Source organism: Anabrus simplex, chromosome 1 (genome assembly GCF_040414725.1).
Source record: "Anabrus simplex isolate iqAnaSimp1 chromosome 1, ASM4041472v1, whole genome shotgun sequence".
Lineage (NCBI taxonomy): Eukaryota > Metazoa > Arthropoda > Insecta > Orthoptera > Tettigoniidae > Anabrus > Anabrus simplex.
Window position 1 is genome coordinate 1085185270 of NC_090265.1, and position 21811 is coordinate 1085207080.

General features: G+C 39.0%; 1 protein-coding gene across 1 annotated transcript in view; it reads left to right on the forward strand.

The window, feature by feature from the left end:
* Positions 1–20333, forward strand: part of LOC136876313 (juxtaposed with another zinc finger protein 1) — a 92859-nt gene extending 72526 nt beyond the window's left edge. The window contains exon 5 of the mRNA XM_067150157.2: positions 19403–20333. Within this exon, the coding sequence (XP_067006258.2) occupies positions 19403–19859 (457 nt within the window). The 3' untranslated portion in view covers positions 19860–20333. The remainder of the gene's footprint in view (positions 1–19402) is intronic.
* The last annotated feature ends 1478 nt before the right edge of the window (positions 20334–21811 follow it).

Genomic DNA, 21811 nt, shown 5'->3' on the forward strand with positions numbered 1-21811 from the left:
CACAATTAAAAATCTGATCCTTCAGCAATAATTTTTTCTTGAAATTCCCTTTTAAATTTCACAACCTCATTGGATTTAGCTGATAGTTTTTCTCCGCAAATATTAAGCTGCCCAATGCCGTACTGTTTTTTCCACCGATCAAGCCACCCAGCACTGACAGTAAAATTTGGGATCCCCTTCATTAAACTCCTTCTGGAAATACACCGCCATTTCTTGCAGAATGGGGCCAGATATTGACAGGCCCTTTTCCCGGTTTTGAGTGAACCAAAGAAATAGCGCTTCACTCACTTTTTCCTACTCACATTTTTCATTATTTTCCTAATTTTCAGTGCGTCACTTGTTGCTCAGGTAGAGCACTACTTTTCAATTTCTTCCCTCTTATGTTTACAATCTCCCACTGTAACACGTCCAGCACCATAATCTGAAGCCACTTTTTGAAGAGTTTCCCCTTTGTCCAGTCTTTTTAACCCACTCAACTTGTCTTCCACAGAAACAATCACTTTCTTCCGTTTATTCGCCGTACTCACAGAGGATATGAAAACTATAACATCCGCACCCAACCAGTACTACACTGAACAATGACTGAAAACTCGCTGCACCTGTCCTGGAGAAAAAGCCGGTCCTACCGCATGACTGCCAGTGCTTGTCCCACGGTCGCAGCCTCCACACCGGGTGTCCCAGAATTGCTTCCACCTGAAGTTCAAATTAAGCCTACCATTGTCTGATAACATGGAATGTCGGATAAGCGAAGGTCGATTGAGAGAGACTCTACTGTACTCTTTAGAGTGATGTGATTAAAATAAGTTTAAGGAGTGTATATCTTGTGTTCTGAAATAGTATAATATGGTGTTGTGACAGTGCCAAAATGATATACTGTGTATCAGGCTGTATGCAGTAATAAAGCACAGTAATAATTATTAACAAATCAGTGTGCTACAGTACTGTACAGGAAGACCATGGGTGTTTAACGAACGTACATCAAGTCGCCACCGCAGAACCCTACTGGGCGCTCAACGGGCTACTGTGTGTCACGTAACTGCCCAATTGAATGTTGGGAGTCAGGAATCCATTTTTACCAGGACTGTAAGGAGGCAATTGCACCACATAGGCTTCACCAGCCGACGACCAACTCGTGTCCCTTTCCTAATACATCGACACAGAGGTCAATGACATGCATAAGCCCGTGAACATTGGCAATGGACCATGAAACAGTGGCGGCGTGTGGTATGGTCCGATGAATCCCGGTTCCAGTTGTATCGAGCTGATGGGCACATGAGAGTGTGGTGTATGCCCCATGAAGCTATGGATCCTGCGTGTCAACAAGGTTGTGTCCAGGCAGGAGGTGGCTCAGTTCTGGTCTGGGAAGCGTTCTCATGGTCGCAATTAGGCCCCAGGGAGCTCTGACAGGTGGACGTTATGTGGACAATCTTTTGGACCATCTGCATCCCTTTCTGGCCCTAGGTCTTAATCCAGCCGAGCATTTATGGGATGCTGTCGATGCTGGTGTATGCTCCACCAACTACACAAGACCAATTGTGGGTAGCAGTGCAAGATGCGTGGGTCCAGATCCCTCCAGAACGATTCCAGCACGTTGTAGAGTCGATGCTTCACCGCATTGCTGCCGTTTTAAGGCCTCGCGGAGGAGCAACCATAATTAACATCACATTTAGTGTCTTCCCATGACTTCTGGCCACTCAGTGTAGTTTTTAATGAGATACTGCATAGTGGGTCAGCTCATCTCCTTGCTCCCAAATTTTCCCAGCCCAAAGATTGTGACACTTTTGTAACACTGCTCTTCTCAGTGTTCGATAATTTTCCATCTTCTTTAAAATAATCTAAGAAAAGACTAGGTCAACAATGAATTGGGAATCTGCCACCTGTGCAATAGCTGTGAATGCAGATCAGTGGTAAATGTAAAAATGTAATGTAATTCCATGACCTCTACGTAAAGTAGGTTATTGCTATATACAAATTTTGAAATTTCTCTCTGACATTGATAGGTTAAATGTTAATTCTCCATATTTAAATTCTTTGCAACATTACTTGTTTCTTCATTAGCTGTTGTACCAACTGTTGATAGGTTAGTTTTTGAATAACTGCATTAGTAACGCCATTTAGCAAAGATGATTGACAGCAGAAGAGACAGAACACACATCAACTAACAGTGATAATCAGTCTGTGTAATGTTTTTCTGATAAGTTTTATGGATTCAGGATGTTGTAGGCCATCATATAGTAAAGCATTCGAAGACTAGGCTCATTCCCCTCTTGTATGGCTTCAGTTAGCCCTCATTCTGTAAGGCAACCATCTCTATGTAACACTAATCAGAGAGAAAAAATGGAAGGGATCCGACATTTCAAAAAATGAAGATATCAGCTAAAGAAAGACAAGGGCCATGAAGGGCATGAAAATGAAAGAATCTCAGTGACACTCGCCGTTGGCAGACTCGGTAATAAAAACCTAAATTGTGAATATCTCCATTTTAACAGCTTGTATGGTAAAACTGTATCAGACATAATAGACTGAAAAATAGATTTTCTAGAGTTGTTGTTATGTACTATTAGAACTAATTTTTGTGATGATATTTGGAAGTTTGTGATAATTGCAGTAATCGTGAGTATCTCCATTATTACTTCTTGTGCAGAACATCAGTGAGATTTGAACTGACTAATCATGGTGTTAGACCATATAGACCGGATGCCTTAACTATCATGGCCACCAGGTGGGCTTGGACTATTCTTGAAAACCAAGAACTGGAGCTTGTAATTTCCTGTCTGATTCACACAGAAAAGGACAGTCAAACATTGTTTTGATTTCTTGCTGCTGCTGCTACTACTACTACTACTACTACTACTACTACTACTACTACTACTACTACTACTACTACTACTACTGATGTGCTGCTATTGGATGGCTGGTGTTGTTTAGTGCTCCGCGTATTTGCTTGATTAAGTGGTGTTTTAAAGGCTGTGTATGGATAAAATATATTGTGATTATAAGTGGAAGTGCTGCCCTTCAGAACGCGGTATTATCTCTCTTTGATGAGCTAAAGAGGCATCCCTTTTCTGACAAGGTAAATAGGTCATTTATGTTCCTTTAAATGATTTAACGTTATGTTCTCAAAGAGAAAAGAGAGTAGAGGTACTGAGAATAGCAATGTCAAATCCAAAGAGGTTGAGATAGATGTAGAAAACCAAAGAGATACTATGTCGGATGAGGAGCTGGACGTAACCATGGAACTACAGAGTATGAAGACTACAAACCAAAGAGTAGGATTAGAAGAGATGCACCGAGCTCAATAGCTGCAGTCGCTTATGTGCGGCCGGTATCCAGTATTCGGGAGATAGTAGGTTCGAACCCCACTGTCGGCAGTCCTGAAAATGGTTTTCCGTGGTTTCCCATTTTCACACCAGGCAAATGCTGGGGCTGTACCTTAATTAAGGCCATGGCCGCTTCCTTCCCACTCCTAGCCCTTTCCTGTCCCATCGTCGCCGTAAGACCTATCTGTGTCGGTGCGACGTAAAACAACTAGCAAAAAAATAGAAGAGATGCGACTAGAAATTGATAAGTTAGTCTAGCATAGTGAAGACTTATTAGCATTAGTTAAGATGACTCCTAATACCAAAGCAGAGATAAAGAAAAGTATTAAAGAAATGGGACAAATGGCAGAAATCATTCGTAGTCGTTCGTGGGAATGGGAACAATTTGATGTGAATGAAGATCCAAAGGCTAGGAGTGATTTGGAACAGGGCACTACCTCCAGTAAGAAAATAACCCGTGAAGTTGGGACACAGGCGCAATTCAGTGGCAGAGTGCTAGATATAGAGCAGACCCTCTTGGAAGCTACATGCTTTGACGAGTTTGCAAAGCTATTGGATAAGGAATGGCCTGACTGTGTTTACAGTAACATGCACGTCATCTCTGGAAATACAGGGAAATTGACTGATTGAGATATATCAATGGTTGTAAATCCCAAACATCTTACAGAGGAGGATGGAATTATGAGAAGCATGAAAAATATGCATACAGAAATCTCTGACTTGCTGAACTCTAATCTGGAGGAAGGTAAGACGGAATTCCTGCGCACTGTTACGCAAACCTACACGAGTCGAGGAGAAGAGCGGGAGAAGCTGCGATATGTGTATGTAATACCATATTCATTTAATCAGGATGGAGTAAATGACCTGCAGAGCCTGTATTCATGTCTCACCCACTGGGGAGAGATAATTGAGACTCGTGCAAGAAAGAAGGTGCTGATAACTATCCCAGATACCCTTGATCGGAATTATATAAGGAAAATCTTGGAATGGATGTTTCGTAAGAGTGATATTGAAATAGGGTGCTTGGAATCGGGTAAAACACAGGTAAAACAGGCTGTTTCTGTGGGATTAACATCGAAAAAGAAATCCTTAAATGATAATACTCAGGAAACAGTTATGTGCAAAGCTGCGGGCAAAACGTACACTGAATTGCTTGAAACAGTAAAGGAAGGAGTAAACATTGAAAAAATTGGCATTAAAATAAAACGAATAAGGAAAACAGCAAAGGATGACCTTATACTTACTGTAGACGGCAAAGGAAAGGCTGATGTATTACAACGTGAGATAACTAAAAACGTCAAGGAAATAGAGGTTTCAACAAAAAGGAAGGAGACAACAATTCTAGTGTATGGTATGGATCCGGATTTAAATGAAAACTATCTTAGAGCAGCACTCTCCTTAGAAGCTGCAGTTGAAGAATCTCAGATCAATATTATGTCTGTAAGATCGGGGAGGTTCGGAAATCTGAATGCTACCGTAATCTTGCCAACGGAACCATCGAAAATACTGTTAAAGAAAAAGAAAATAAATGTGGGATGGGCAACCTGTATGGTGAAGGAAAGAGTTACAGTTGCAAGGTGTTTTAAATGTCTTGGATTTGGACATAAAGCGCCACACTGCGACGTTAAGGATGACCGGTCACGGAGCTGTCTAAATTGTGGACAAGAAGGCCATTTGGCGAAGGATTGTGGGAACATTTCGTTTTGCACCATGTGCCACGTGGAGGGCCACTGCTCAGATCAAATGAAATGCCCTACTTACAGGAAGCTAATATTAGAGGCAAGGAAGTTGAATTTAAACGACCAATAATGGACATACTGCAGGCGAATCTCATGAGGAAATCCAACAGTCATGACATTATGTATGCGACAGCCTTGGAAAAGAAAGTAGACTTAGTGCTTGTTAGCGAGCCAAACAGAAGCCGAGTAGCTGAAGGTGGTTGGTTCACGGACAAAAGATGTGATGTAACTGCATATTTTTTAAATGATAAGTTGGAGGTGCTAAGCATAAGGGCAGAAGAAGGATCTTTGTGTATTCAACTTCAGCAATATCAGATTTATTGTTGTTATCTCTCTCCTAACATCCCTTTTGATATTTTCAAAGCTGAAGTAGATGTAATAGTTCAGGACTGTATGGCGTCAGGTATTGAATCTATCATTCTCGGGGACCCAAATGTCAAGTCACCTCTGTGGGCGGCACCAACTGCAGATCGTAGGGGAGAATATTGGGCAGAATGGATAGCGATCCTAGACTTGGTGGTTCATAACACTGGAATCTTACCAACTTTTTCCAGAGGGAGCTCAGAGTCTTTCATAGACGTCACCTGCTCAATGCAGGGTATAGCATCATTCATTGTTGACTGGGAAGTTTTGGAAGATGAATCTCTCAGCGACCATCGTTTTATTTATTTCCAAGTTAAGGGATCGAAGAAGCTTAATGATATCACAAAAACGATGTGGAACTATAATTGGGAAACTTTTAAAATTGTTGCAATCGAGTCTATGTCACAAACTGTAGATACAGTGCAACATACTCTAAAAGATGTAACTGCTGTTCTTAAAGATGCTTGTAGGACCAGCCGATTGAGGGGATCAACAAAATATAGAACATGAGTCCCTTACTGGTGGAACAATTAAATAGACATGCAAAGGAAAGACTGCAATCGCAAGAGACGAATTCTTACAAGATCTAGGAAAAAAAATCAGCCAGGTCAACTTAATACAATTAGAAGCTGACTATAAGGCATCAAAGAGGCAACTAATGAAGCTAATAAAGGATTCTAAGAGAAATCTCTGGCAAAAGCTATGCGAAGATCTAGACAGTGATATCTGGGGGGCGGGATATAAGATAGTGACCGGTCGAATAATCAACAGGGTACCAGTTCAGCTCCCAGCTGATAGAAGGAAAGCCATAGCAATGGAGTTGTTCCCTTGTACTAATGACAGACTTGAAACGGAATCAGATTTTTGTGTTGCAGAACCGTTTACTGTGGTTGAGTTGAGTTGAGTAACGAAGGATTGATTAAAACTAGACTGGAGAAAGAACTTGAACAACAGGGAGGACTTTCTTCGAACGAGTTTGGATTTAGAAAGGGTAGAACGACAACCCAAGCTATTGAGAGGGTGATTCAAATACAGGCAGAAAGCAGTGAGAAATGGGTTGCCTTGATAACGCTAGATGTCAAAAATGCTTTTAACACTGCTTTTTGAAGCATTATTTTGAGAGAACTTCATAGGATGAACATTTCTCGGTATCTACAACAAATAATCGTTAAGTACTTCAAATGACGAAGAATACGACTTCACGATTTAGAAGACCTTGAAATGAATGCTGGCGTTCCACAGGGATCTGTCCTAGGACCCACCTTGTGGAACATTCTATATGATGGTGTCTTACGCCTGCAGCTGACAAAAGGGACAACATCTATTGGTTATGCAGATGACCTTGCAATAGTGGTAATAGCAGAGAATGTAGAAGAACTGACCTTCCAAGTAAATGATTCACTGAGACGAGTTAACCTTTGGATGGTAAATAATAAATAGAGATTGGCTCCACATAAGACTTAGGCTGTAATTTTGAAAGGTTCCAGGAATTGGAAAAATGTCCGTTTCTTATTAAATGATACACTGATTATCCCAGGGGTTCTTATTGACAGGAATTGCACATTTGGTGCACATGTGAAGGCAGTAACCCAAAAGGCAGAGAAGAAGGCATCGGCATTAGCCAGACTTATGCCAAACATCGGGGGACCAAGAACAGTTAAGAAACAGATTATGTGCTCTGCAGTATATTCCACTTTACTTTATGCTGCACCTATCTGGCACAATGCACTCAGGAGGAAGATTCACCGAAGAGCTATGGAAAGAGTACAGAGAAAAATGCTGCTCAGAGTTACCTGTGCATATCGAACTGTTTCCACAGCAGCTTTACAAGTTGTAGCTGCCAGTATTCCCATTGACCTCCTCGTTGTAGAGAGAAAACTTTGGCATGAAAGGGGTGCGACTATATCTGCTGAAGAAAAGAAAGCCTTGAGGAACCAACTCTTACTAGACTGGCAAGACCGATGGGATGGCACAACCGATGTTGGCCAATGGACAAAAAAGCTAATACCCGACATAGGAGACTGGCTTAAATGTAGACATTGGCAGGTAGATTACTATCTGTCGCAGATCCTGATAGGACATGGGAGATTCGGCGTATACGCCATGAAGATGGGAAAGACGCAGAGAGATGGTTGTCGGTACTGTTCTGAAAGGGATACAGTAGAACACATTTTTTTCTACTGTGTTCGATGGGAAGAAGAACGAAGGAAAGCCTGCCAACAACTTGGCCAACGACTCATGCCAGGGAATCTGGTTCAGATTATATTAGAGAGTCTGTTTGCCTGGAACACAGTAAAGGCAATGGCAACAAGCATTATGGGGATGAAGGAAAAAGAAGAGAAAGGAAGAACTTAATAATATACATCACTCCATTCTGATGTCATGCCGACATGCAGTTCCAGAATGGGCTGAGTGAAGAGGGCAGGGGTTTTTATTTGGTGGAAATCCAACTCTCACACAAAGTGGTGTCTTTAAAAGATTTTCCCCTGCCATAACAAAAAAACTACTACTACTACTACTACTACTACTACTACTACTACTACTACTACTACAGTTCCCTCCTTTCCATGACAAGGTATTCTTGGGGAGAAGTTGGTAATATAACCCTATTCCACCAACACTGTAAAAGTTTTCTGGCTCGTATTTCTGTAAATCTCACATTATTTTGTCACATTGTAGGCTTGCCTCATTTACTATAGCAGATTTTCTTCTCATTGAACTGCTCTGGAAGGTACGCCAAGGCAATATCTGATACTAATCAACCAACCATTGTTGGCTTTGAAGTCATCAACACTTAACTTCGTAGCAAACTTCTTAACCTGAAAACAAAGTAATTGGCCATCAGTTGGGTTGTTCAGAGCTCCTTTTACATGAAATCACTTTAGTGCTGCTGCCTCAGTGTTGCTGTACATTGCAATTTTTATGCATTTCATGGCAGGATCCATAGCATTTGAAGTTAAAGCTCCTTCATTCTCTATTCTCTTCTGTAGATGACTTTGATCACTATATCTACAGTCATGTAAAAATGCAAACTTTTTCTTTAGAAATGTTGCCACACCTGTTGAATGACACAATTTTTTTTTCTTTTCTTTTTCTTTTCTTTTTTTCTGCTGCTTGCCCATTTCTTTAGTTATAGTAAGTTTGTGATGCAAACTAACTTGTTTATGAGAAGCTGAAGCTATATCAAAAAATTTCCACAAAGTGGGGTTGGTAAAGAAAAGTAATGAACAGCTATAGCTAATAAGCACTCTGTGGGGTATTTCCAGATTGTAAACTAATTCTGAAATATAGTATTAGAATGTACGAGTGAATGGCCTAGCTATATACCTGCTGGCCAACATTCTGAGAGTGACTTTTTTTTTTCCATCATTGAGACTTGAACTGGCTAATCACAGTGTCAGACCACAAAGACTTGATGCCTTAATGATCATGGCCACCAGGTGGGCTTGGACTATTCTTGATAACTAAGTCATTGTAGTGTTATTCTTAATCATTTTTATGGGTTAGGCCATTGTAGGCCTGCAATGTTTGGTGTTGTACTGTGCACTAAAAATATAAATTTGTGAATATCCCCATTATTACTGCTCATATAAATATACCGGGCAAGTGAACTTGCATCCAGGAGATAGTGGGTTCGAATCCCACTGCCGGCAGCCCTGATGATGGTTTTACGTGGTTTCCCATTTTAACACCAGGCAAATGCTGGGGATGTACCTTAATTAAGGTCACAGCTGATTTCTTCCCACTCCTAGGCCTTTCCTATCGCATCGTCGCCATAAGACCTATCTGTGTCGTGTGACGTAAAGCCACTAACATATAAATGTGACATTAGATACAAAATGAGTGAACAGCAGGTCACATTACTTACTCTTCTTGATTTTCATAGTCCATTTAACACAGTAAATATAGACATATTCCTGGTCAAATTATAATTCCTTCATCTGAATCAGTGTTTTCACTACTCTTTAGCTCTTACCTTACTACACTAACAACAGACAAGTGGTTATAGAGATTAAGACTTCTCAATGGGTATTGAAACAAACAGGAGTAGGCATACTATGAGGCTCTGTACATGAACCATTATATTTTATTTTACCGGGCGAGTTGGCTGTGCGGTTAGGGGCATGCAGCTGTGAGCTGGTTGTTTAGTATCCTTTCAGAAACTTTATTAACCTCACATCCAGAGATTGCAGAACAGAGATGTAATTTGCCAGGAAGTAGAACATATCAGTGTTTTACAGAACTAGGCTGCTGTTTGTGAACCATGCTGTAATCTGTAATCTGCAATGTTTCCTTTCTTCTCCTTCATCTCTGCATCCAGTTTAAGAAGTCACTGCTAGAATATGGAACTTGCCTACTATGCTGCTTTGTTTGCATTCTAATCAACTGTAATTTAAGGAAGAAAACACATCATTATTATTTAGAATTACATTTAAAAGTCAAAATGAATACTAAGATAATTCTGTAAACTATGATTTGAATTGTTTTACTTGACATGCTTTTAATATTTTTGCAGCCTCTAGGCTTTACACTGTTCTTATTATTTATTATTTATTGTATGGCTTTTAGTAGTTGAGCTGTGTGATGCTCTCTGGTGAGTTCCGGACCTGTAGCAGGTCTTTTGGACTTGATTGGCTTCTTTCAGTCTTCTTTGAACGGTTTTCTCACTAACAATTGAACCCTTGAACTTGGCTTAGTCGATTACGTGCATAATCAGAAAGAAACGCATTTTATTTTTTGGACATCTAATAAGGACAACAGAGAACAGGATCATCAGGAGAATAATAGAAAAGTTATGGAATAGTAAGTGCAACAATAAGTGGATTACAGAAATCAAGGAAGATATGAACTACAAATTATAGTGGAAGACCTAAGAAACAGAACCGACAAAATCAGGAAACTCACAGACAAGCAAACCAGGCTGCAAACCAAAATCAACAAACAGACAATAGGAAGGGTGATTTCCAATGAAGAAAGAAAAATAAGATCCGAGAGAATGAAGAAGTACTGGGCTCACAGGAAACTGAAAAATTCTTTCTATAAAGTTGGCTAGAGTGGTCCAATGAAGGCCATAAAATGTAAATAAAATTATTATTATCATTATTATTATTATTATTATTATTATTATTATTATTATTATTATTATTATTATTATTATTATTATTATTGGATCCTTATCTTATTTGTACATCTTAAGACAGCACTTTTGCGTATATGAGTGCCAGAAGACTAAAACTTCCTTTTTTCACTTTTTTTCAAATTTTGAACATGTTTACATATTACATATTTAATTTTCTGGATAATAAAACTCCTAAATATTTATGAAAATTATTTTAATAAGTTTATTCAGTGAAGCAGTCAGATTTTCTTAAATGGGAGCAAGGGTGGCATTTTGCTCCTGTTTAAGAAAAGAAATTGCCTAAAATGCTCCAACTACTGGCGAGTAACCCTCCTTTCTCATGGGCTTAAGATTCTTTAGAAAAAGAGAGAAGATTGCAAGTAATCTTAGAGCCACAGTTAGAAGAGGAATAGTATGGCTTCAGACCTAACAGATCCACAACAGACCTAGTCTTCGGTGTCTGTATGTTAATGGTGAAATATTGGGAAAAAGGCAAAGATCTGTTTATGATTGCTGATGACATTATGATCTGGGGAGAAACTGAGGAACAAGTACAGTTGAGATTCAGTGAATGGAATATAAGCAGACCCAAGACGGTAGTGATGGCAATAAAAAGGGAGGGACAACCAGCAAACATTATACTAGATAACCATCCACTAGAAAGTGTGGAAAACTTTACATACCCTGACAGCGTAATATCTCTAGATACACTAGCCACAAAGGAGGTGACAAGTAGAGTGCAGAAGAGCTCTCACTTTTACAAGCAAGTATGAACACTCCTGTGGGATTCCAAAGTACTAACAACATCAAAGCTAGTGATGTTCAATCAGTACTTCATACCAATCTTAAACTATGTGGTATCGAAACCTGCACCCTCACTAAAAAGGACTCATCAAGGTTGCAGGCATCAGAGTAACACTCCGTAGGTCCATAATTTAAAAAAAAAACCTGGACAAGTTAAGGAGTGACGTGGTTAGAAAGGAAGCTGGCATTGAGACATCATTGTTAGATTGGGTCAGCATTTCCAGATTGAGGTGGTTTGGGCATGTAATGAGGATGGAGCCAACAAGGACAGCTAATGTTAACTTGGAGAGACATCTGGCAGGAAAACAGATGTTGGAAAGACCAAGAACCCACTGGATGGATATCGTAAAGTTGGACATTGCAGATCAAAGGAGGACACTGGGGGACGTATCTCAATAAGACAGAATGGAAGAGGCTCGCCGACAGTACCTGGGAAACTGGAACTGTAAAATGATGATGATGATTCATTAATATAAAAATTAGTATGTTAGTCTTTATTTTTCTTGTTTTTTCTGGATCTATGAATGTATATATTTTTATCTGAAAACTGCCTTTGAAGTTATTCACTGTCATGTACTTGAAGTCATGAATAGGGCTACTCTTTAATTGTTATGCTAGTCAAGTGTGAGGAGTACCAAGCATTAAAAACTTTTAAAAAAATTGCAATTCATCAATAGTGTTTCATTTTCTTAATCCAGTCCTAACATTAAGGTTGGTTGTTAGAAGTAGGTGATAATGCACATGCCTCCTAATCCCAAAGTTTGAGGATTGAATCCTGATTCATAGTCCACATTTAAATGTGCTTAGCTGAAAGATACAGAAATTAACTCATTTCAGAGTAAAAGTTTAGCTCTACAACAAAATTAAAACCTTTATTAGTTAACCTGCCATTGGTAGCGTGTATAGGCGCTCCCTAACATTAGCTTGGTATATGATGTTAGTGCTTATACGGGGTCTTCTTGGAAGTTTGAATAAATTATACTAGTCTTTGGTTATTTAAAATATACATACATACATACATACATACATACATACATTATCATTATAGACTGTTATGCCTTTCAGCGTTCTGTCTGCAAGCCTCTGAGAATTTACTAAACGTCGCCACAATCCTCGATTTGCAACTAGTGTTGTGGCCTCATTTAGTTCTATACCTCTTATCTTTAAATCGTTAGAAACTGAGTGTAACCATCGTCGTCTTGGTCTCCCTCTACTTCTCTTACCCTCCATAACAGAGTCCATTATTCTCCTAGGTAACCTATCCTCCTCCATTCGTCTCGCATGACCCCACCACCGAAGCCGGTTTATGCGTACAGCTTCATCCATCGAGTTCATTCCTAAATTAGCCTTTATCTCCTCATTCCGAGTACCCCCTGCCATTGTTCCCACCTGTTTGTACCAGCAATCATTCTTGCTACTTTCATGTCTGTTACTTCTAACTTATGAATAAGATATCCTGAGTCCACCCAGCTTTCGCTCCCGTAAAGCAAAGTTGGTCTGAAAACAGACCAATGTAAAGATAGTTTCGTCTGGGAGCTGACTTCCTTCTTACAGAATACTGCTGATCGCAACTGCGAGCTCACTGCATTAGCTTTATTACACCTTGATTCAATCTCACTTACTATATTACCATCCTGGGAGAACACACAACCTAAATACTTGAAATTATCGACCTGTTCTAGCTTTGTATCACCAATCTGACATTCAATTCTGTTGAATTTCTTACCTACCGACATCAATTTAGTCCTCGAAAGGCTAATTTTCATACCATACTCACTGCACCTATTTTCAAGTTCCAAGATATTAGACTGCAGGCTTTCCGCACAATCTGCCATGAAGACCAAGTCGTCAGCATAGGCCAGACTGCTTACTACATTTCCACCTGCCTGATTCCCTCCCTGCCAGCAGATGATCCATGTAAACTACGAACAGCAAAGGTGAAAGATTACAGCCTTGTCTAACCCCTGTAAGTACCCTGAACCAAGAACTCATTCTGCCATCAATTCTCACTGAAGCCCAATTGTCAACATAAATGCCTTTGATTGATTTTAATAATCTACCTTTAATTCCATAGTCCCCCAGTATGGCGAACCTCTTTTCCCTAGGTACCCTGTCATATGCTTTCTCTAGATCTACGAAACATAAACACAACTGCCTGTTCCTCTAGTAGCACTTTTCAATTATCTGGCGCATACTGAAAATGTGATCCATAAAACCCTCTGTGGTCTGAAACCACACTGGTTATCATCCAACTTCCTCTCAACTACTGTTCGCACCCTCCCTTCCAAGATGCCAGTGAATACTTTGCCTAGTATACTAATCAATGAGATACCTCTATAGTTGCAATCTTTCCTGTTCCCTTGCTTATAGATAAGTGCAATTACTGCTTTTGTCCATTCTGAAGGTACCTTACCAACACTCCATGCTAATCTTATTACTCTATGAAGTCATGTCATTCCTGCCTTCCCAGTATAATTCACCATTTCAGGTCTAATTTCATCTATTCCTGCTGTTTTATGACAATGGAGTTTATTTACCATCCTTTCCACTTCCTCCAACGTAATTTCACCAACATCATTTTCCTCCTCCCCATGAGCTTGGCTGTTCGCAACACCACCAGGAAGATTTCCTTTTACATTGAGAAGATGTTCAAAATATTCCCTCCACCTATCCAGTGATTCCCTGGGGTCTATTATGAGTTCACCTGAATTACTCAAAACACCGTTCATTTCCTTTTTCCCTCCCTTCCTAAGATTTTTTATTACTGTCCAGAAAGGTTTCCCTGCTGCTTGACCTAGCCTTTCCAGGTTATTACCAAAATCTTCCCATGACTTCTTTTTGGATTCAACAACTATTTGTTTTGCTCTGTTTCTTTCATCTACGTACCAATCCCTGTCTGCCTCGGCCCTTGTTTGGAGCCATTTCTGATAAGCCTTCTTTTTACGTTTACAGGCTGCTCTCACTTCATCATTCCACCAAGATGTTCGCCTTTTCCCATCTTTACACACAGTTGTTCCTAGGCATTCCCTTGCTGTTTCTACTACAGCATCCCTGTATGCCACCCATTCACTTTCTATATCCTGAACCTGCTTACTGTCTACTGTTCGAAACTTCTCACTAATCATATCCATGTTCTTCTGTCTAATTTCCTCGTCCTGGAGATTTTCTACCCTTATTCGTTTGCAGACAGATTTCACTTTCTCTACCCTAGGCCTAGAGATACTTAGTTCACTACAGATCAGATAGTGGTCTGTATCATCGAAAAATCCGCGAAAAACTCGTACATTCCTAACAGATTTCCTGAATTCAAAGTCTGTTAAGATATAGTCTATTATGGATCTGGTACCCCTAGCCTCCCATGTGTAGCGGTGAATAGCTTTATACTTGAAAAATGTATTCGTAACAGCTAAACCCATACTAGCACAGAAGTCCAGCAAACGCTTCCCATTCCCATTAGCTTCCATATCTTCCCCACATTTACCAATCACCCTTTCGTATCCTTCAGTTCTATTCCCAACTCTCGCATTGAAATCGCCCATTAGCACTATTCTATCCTTGCTGTTGACCCTGACCACGATGTCACTCAATGCTTCATAAAACTTGTCAACTTCATCCTCATCTGCACCCTCACATGGTGAATACACGGACACAATTCTTGTCTTAATTCCTCCCACTGACAAATCTACCCACATCATTCGCTCATTTACGTGCCTAACAGAAACTATGTTGCGTGCAATGGTATTCCTGATAAAGAGCCCTACCCCAGACTCTGCCCTTCCCTTTCTAACACCCGTCAAGTACACCTTATAATCTCCTATCTCTTCCTCATTATCTCCCCTTACCCGAATCTCACTTACTCCTAGCACATCCAGATGCATCCTCTTTGCTGACTCAGCCAGTTCTACCTTCTTTCTTCCATAAGCCCCATTAATATTGATAGCTCCCCATCAAAATCCATTTCGTTCGCCAAGTTGTTTCCAAGGAGTCCCTCGCCTGTCAAATGGGAGTGGGACTCCATTATTCCCATAGGTCTGAGGCTTGCTTAAAGTGTTCTGAGCTCGGTAAATTCATGAAGCAGGATGCTGCCCTACTTGCACATAGTCCAAGTGAGGATCTCTCCTCTAACGGGTTATGGACCACCAGTGAATTGTATAGTCCTAGCCGCCTGAGCACAAGGAGGGCCACGACTTAGAATATGTCCGAGATGCCCACTCCCATTCCATAGCAACTGGTATCCCGACTCTCAGGACCACTTACTAGGCCACTCAGCCGTTGCCCATGGTTCACGAACTAGGACGTGACTACAGTAACCCACAAACATGAACCATATCTAGCTAAATATATACTTACATAATTATTTGTATATATCCACAGTGGTTTATTACCTAAAAATTACTACCAGAATTATGACTCGTACATTGTTTTCGGTCTTTTAGAAGGTAATTATAATTTTTTTTATTAGACAGGTTTTATGTTACCCCTTTATATTTATATAAATCTACATAAATATTATGAAAAGGAACAAAAACTTTGGCATTACATTGCTAAATGAACATGTAATGTTATGTTTTCAAGTGAATACATATTACAATACATCTCATTATTTTCTATCATTGTCCTGTTCACTCCTTTCTTTCAACTTTTTGCAAAGAACATTCACTGCATACTATTTTTGTTAGTCCAGTGGGCTCTTTGCATATTGAGTGTCTGCATGCATCACAGCGAGCTGACGTAAATCCTTTTTTTCGGACTGGGCAGTAGGCATATCTCGCCTGGGAACATCTGAAAACAATACAGATACCCAGTTTTTTTTTGGTAATCCTTATAAACAAGTTTTACAAAGTGTTCAATTAGATTTTTATATAAATGAAGAAGTGATAATTTTAGCAGTAATTATCCGGGGCTGCTGGTGCTGCATTTGTGATGGGAAGTTCTTGGCCAAGGATAATTTTGATGGAATTTAAGAGACCGATTGACACAACATCGACTGAAGCACATCTCAACAGATGTGGCTTCACAATTTCCAGGGCAAGATTGGTGATGTATTTTCTTCGTGGATTCAAATCTCCTATAGTTGAGAAATATATAATCTGAGCATTGACAATAGCCAGATTCAAAAGGCCATAGAAGTCTGCTAAAGGCCAGCTATAGTTTACCCTTTTCATGCTGTAGTCTTTTTTTTCTTCCTGTCAACATCATCAACTCCTCCTTTTGTCAAGTTGTAAAATGTAATGACCTCTGGCTTGTTGGTAACTCCGGTTGCAGCGTCGATGGTGTCAACATAATGTAAAGTGGACAACATAAGAACATTTTTCTTTTTCTTCAAAACATATGAAACTAATAGCATACTACAGTCTTAGGTTCTTTGCCGGTTCCAAACATGCCGCTTCCAATGGGTCTGTTCTTGACATTCAAAAAGCCTGATGGCAATTGAGGTTTGTTTTTTCTTATTGCGCCAACTATATATTGTCATTCTTTGGTGAGTAAGAAGGTCATTAGCAAGTGGAACAGATATATAGTAGTTGTCCATAGTGATGTTCCTTCCTGAGTTGTAAATTTGTTGAATTAGTCTCTTCACAACAGCGGTTACAAAATTGTCTGTAGCGTAAGGGCTTCTAGCTGGCTGTTTACTGGGATAAATCTCCATATTTAAAGTAAAAAAGGTCTTGGCATCAACTAAGGCATAAATTTTAATTCTGTATTTGTCTGGTTTATTACTAATATACTGACGGAATTTACATGTTCCTCAGAAACCTTCAAACATTTTATCGTCACGTATTCCCCAGGCGTATAGCTTGAAATACAATTGCTGATGAAAAATTCTAATAGGGGCCAGGTTGTCAAGTATCATACAAGATTTTTGAGTACGTTTGTCATCAAACTGAATAGTTCTGTACAACTGGTGAAATCTTCTTTGTCTAATGATTCCTCTGAAAAACTTGGGAGCTGTACCATTAGTTTCTCAGCACCAAAAAAGGCTAATAGTTTATCAATATTGGTTTGTGGACAGTCCTTTTCACCATTTTTATAATAATTAGCTAGTTCAGAAAGCTGGATATTTGTAAATGAAACAATATCATTTATTGTTTCATTAGAAAAAAGAAAAGCTTTCCAACAATCTACAACAGTATTACAATTTTTTGCATTACCTTTGACACCTGGTAATTTACTAACTATATTTTGTCTTAGAATGTTTCCTTATTTGTTTGTTTTGTGTATGTGCCATTTGGTATATTTATCCTTTCCAATGTATTGAAGTCCAGAAGGCTGTGTTACGGCTGTAGCAGATGAACATTTCAAGTTTTTCCATTGTCTTGAGAGCTGCACTGTGGTTCTTTCGGTTGCAAAACACCCAAGTGACTGTGCATTGTATATGTGGAGGGTATAGGCTGAAGAATTTGAGTGCCAGTTAGTTGTGTATCAATATCACTATCTGAATCGTTCTATTGCTCCGTATCTCTTTTATGCATGGAATATTCAGTAGGAGCATCACTTAGACTGTCAGAAGCAGAGCCTTGGTCGTCAACATCAGTAAATACGTCATCCTCTCCCTCATTCCAGCTCAAAAAAACAGACTCACTTGCCCTATTAGCTGTGACACTTCTCACTAAAACATTACAACAGCACAGAATGCACAAAAACTGTGACGCCAAAGGTATCAAGGCTAGAAGGTACGTAACACTGCCTGTGACATGACCAGTATCGTAGTGAGGTGCAGACTAATACACCAGACACAACACACTTTCCCCCCTCCCCCAAGTAACACGTGTACGTGAATCATCGTGTAACAAAGCAAAACATGTGACTCATATACTCATTTGAGAATACCTGGAGTCTGAAAAGTTTGAGTCTTAAACCAAAAAACTTTTCTTAATAAGGAATGTTTTTGTTAGGAGCTACCTAACAATGCTACTGATGGCAGGTTAAATCTACAGTTAATACATAGCATCATTGTTGTTTATTCAGGTTTTTGAGAGGATAGATTTTTTAAAGCAGGAATCTTCAATTATAAGACTTTCTCAAAGAGAATGGATTTCAATCATAAACATCAGAAATTTGGAAACATATCTACTAGCATCCTCTAGTTCTCAAAATAACTAGATGTACTCTGTAACCGACTCATAAGCCATCCAGCCTCAAAATGCTCGCTTGTGTGTAATGAAAAGGGATATTTAAGATGAGCTCTTGATAAATCTATAAAGATGTTGAGCTGGAAATAGTGTTGCATATCACTTACTGTTTCATTATCCATTGGCATATTTTCCTGTTGACTTTAATACAAATTGAGGGGTAGCCTGCATGGTGATTTCTTGCTGGTCTCACTGGTGCAGTCAAATGCATGACTGACCCCTCAATGAGTGTTGATGCTCACTTTCCTGGTGAAGCTGAGAGACAGAAATGAGCTTGTTGGGGGGCTGAGAAGAAATGGATGTAGAAGAACAGGAATTGATGAGGAGAGAGCTAATCTATTTAAAGATGGCAGTGTATGAAGAGATAGAGATATTCCTTATCCTACCAAGCAAGTGGCTGCATAGTATGAGTCATGTAGCTATCAGCTTGCATTGAACCCCACTGTCGACAGCCCTGAAAATGGTTTTTCGTTTTTTCCCATTTTCACACCAGGCAAGTGCTGAGGCTGTACCATAATTAAGGCCATAGTCACTTACTTCCCACTCCTAGCCCTCTCCTATCCCACCATTGCTATAAGACCTACCTGTGTCAGTGCAACATACAGCAAATTGAAAAAAAAATCCTTGTCCTTTCCTGTTTTCATGTTTGTCCTTGTCTCCTCTTTCTATTTCTTCCTCTCCCCACACTGACCTGTCATTGCATTTATCCTGTTATGTGTTCCTTCCTGTATCTCTATGACTTGTTTTGACACATGTTTGTTCCTTCTCTGTTCTTCTATTGACTAACAACTAGGTGATTTTTGTTCCAAGTTCACATTAGTATAGCACATTTAACTTGATCAAGTTCCGTAAAAATGACCTTGGTCCACAGTTCTGTCAGTCCTTCAGTTGTGATAAAATATAATTGTTTTTCTTGCATTATTCCAGGGTACGAAAAGGCTTTAAGTGTCATTGTGGGAAAAGTTACAAGACAGGACAAGGTCTCAGGAACCACATGGCAATGCATCACAATGGAGTCAATTTGACAATGGTGTCAACACACAGCAGTGAAGTGTTGCAGATACCAACAGGTCATATGACAGCTCTCCAGCCCCTGCGCACTGTAGCTCTCAAGACTATCCAGGGGCTGGTGGTAGCAACCAAACCTTCCGTTCAGTTTGTCTCTCCTCAGAAAGCGCCTCTAGCTGGTCTAGGGAGCTGCACTGCATCACCTGAACAACAACAACAGCAGCAGACATTATCCACTACTTTAGGTGTCCTCACCCCTGCAGCTTCTCCACAGACTCCGCCCGCAGACACACCTCAGCTCACGTTTCTACCACCAAGTTCATCCCCGGTACCAACTATGGCGACTCAGAGTGAGGTGAAGATGCCAGCCCAGTAATATCTTATGCTTTCTTGCATGCCAGTTTTGAGACTAAAGGAGTTGCTTTCTTGATCGGTTTGTGTTAAAAGCCTGTTCATGAAACATTCCATTAAACTACTGCAGACATGCGTTATCTTGTCACTAGTCTTCCTGTGGGCTGGCCCTCTAAAAGATTGCATTTTGCAATCAGATTGAACAGGAATTTATGAATATTTAAAATATTTCTGTTTAACACATATGCTCTTAATCAATGTAAGAAGTAAAAGATATGCTATAGTTTATAAAAGAGAATTCTATTTTATATGTTACTTCTAATTTTGAAAGTTTATGATTGTGGTTGGCTGCATTTGCCATGATCTTATTTACCAAAGTTGCCAACAATATTTCCATGTTTAATTTATTGTTGTTTTGGATTGTTTATTATTATTATTATTATTATTATTATTATTATTATTATTATTATTATTATTATTATTATTATTATTATTATTATTATTATTATTATTATTATTATTATTATTATTATTATTATTATTATTATTATTATTATTATTATTATTATTATTATTATTATTATTAAAATGGATAGAATCTCCTACATTAGGTTTCATGCATTACAGGATTTTATCTTTCTCTTGTGATATTGTGAGCAGTTTTGCTTATCCTATTCTATTGGGATTTCATAACAGATCCAAGAATTATATTGAATATTGTATAATCCCTTTAGGTAATATCAAAACTGAAGTCATTGTTGGTAGAAGCTGCTGAATATTTCACATCCAACATATCAGTTGTATTGATTTGCAACATAATAGTGTATTATATGACTGTAAGTTCCTTTATCCTGCCTTTTCTGAATGGCTTTGTTCTAAAGAAAGCATGTTACTTTTCTAGTCATCATTTTAACATTAGAGATTTATTTTCCCTTGCATATAAAGCTCCTGATAGAGTTCTGAACAGATGTCTTTGTTGCAGCATTACATTCACACTAGATGAACATTCAGTACTCTTGATGGTAGCACTATAGAATATGTGCAACGACTGCAATACTGTGCTGATATTGTTATTCCTACAAACATTCTTTAGAAGTGACTTTTCTTATCTTAGACATAATACTCTTATTGTTTAAGTTATGTCTGCTTATTTTTCCTATACCTGTTTTCTGAGGTAAAGTTGAAGCTAAAGAAGATAGTGTGAAATGTCATTTTGTAGGTGCAGTACTGCCCTTATACGATCACTTAAGCTTTGTACCCCTTTCCAAATAGTCATTAGAGCGTTTGGACTTACAGCTATTTAAACGCCAGTGGATTAGTTTCTATCACTGCATAGATAGTTACGTAGTTGAGTTTGTGCTATTTATGTTGTATGATTTTTGCTCAAGTATAACATTAATGCATCCAAAAATGATCACAGATTTGTTTATTTATTCATTGATTATTAATGTCACCCACACTTTGCAAGGCAGTCTTCAAAAGAACTTGATTGGCTTTAATCAAAGATTTCTCATTCTCAGTACATGAGCACCAATAATGAACCAAAATGAATGCAGTTCCTTGTGTGTATTTTAATTAATTTATTGACGATTACAATACTTCAGTTATTATTCATATCTGCAATCGGCCATCATGGAGTTATCACCCAGCGACAATACTAGTGCTGCATATCAGCAGGAACATACAAAATCACCTGTCAACACACTTTTTCTTCTATTCATCATGCTGTAATAATTCAAATGCAATGATGTGCTTCCATTTCCAAAGAATCTTAATGGATTTTCATTATACTTCAATTTGGTTCACTTGAATATACATTAGAACATAACATTGTAATGAGCAGTTCATTGTTTGTCCTTAGAAATTAATCCAAACTCAATTCTGTTTAAAATGTATTTAAAAGTGATACACTTCATTAAAATTTCTTGCTTCCTTGGTGAGGGTTTCTATGCCATAGTTTATCCACTTGTCAACACA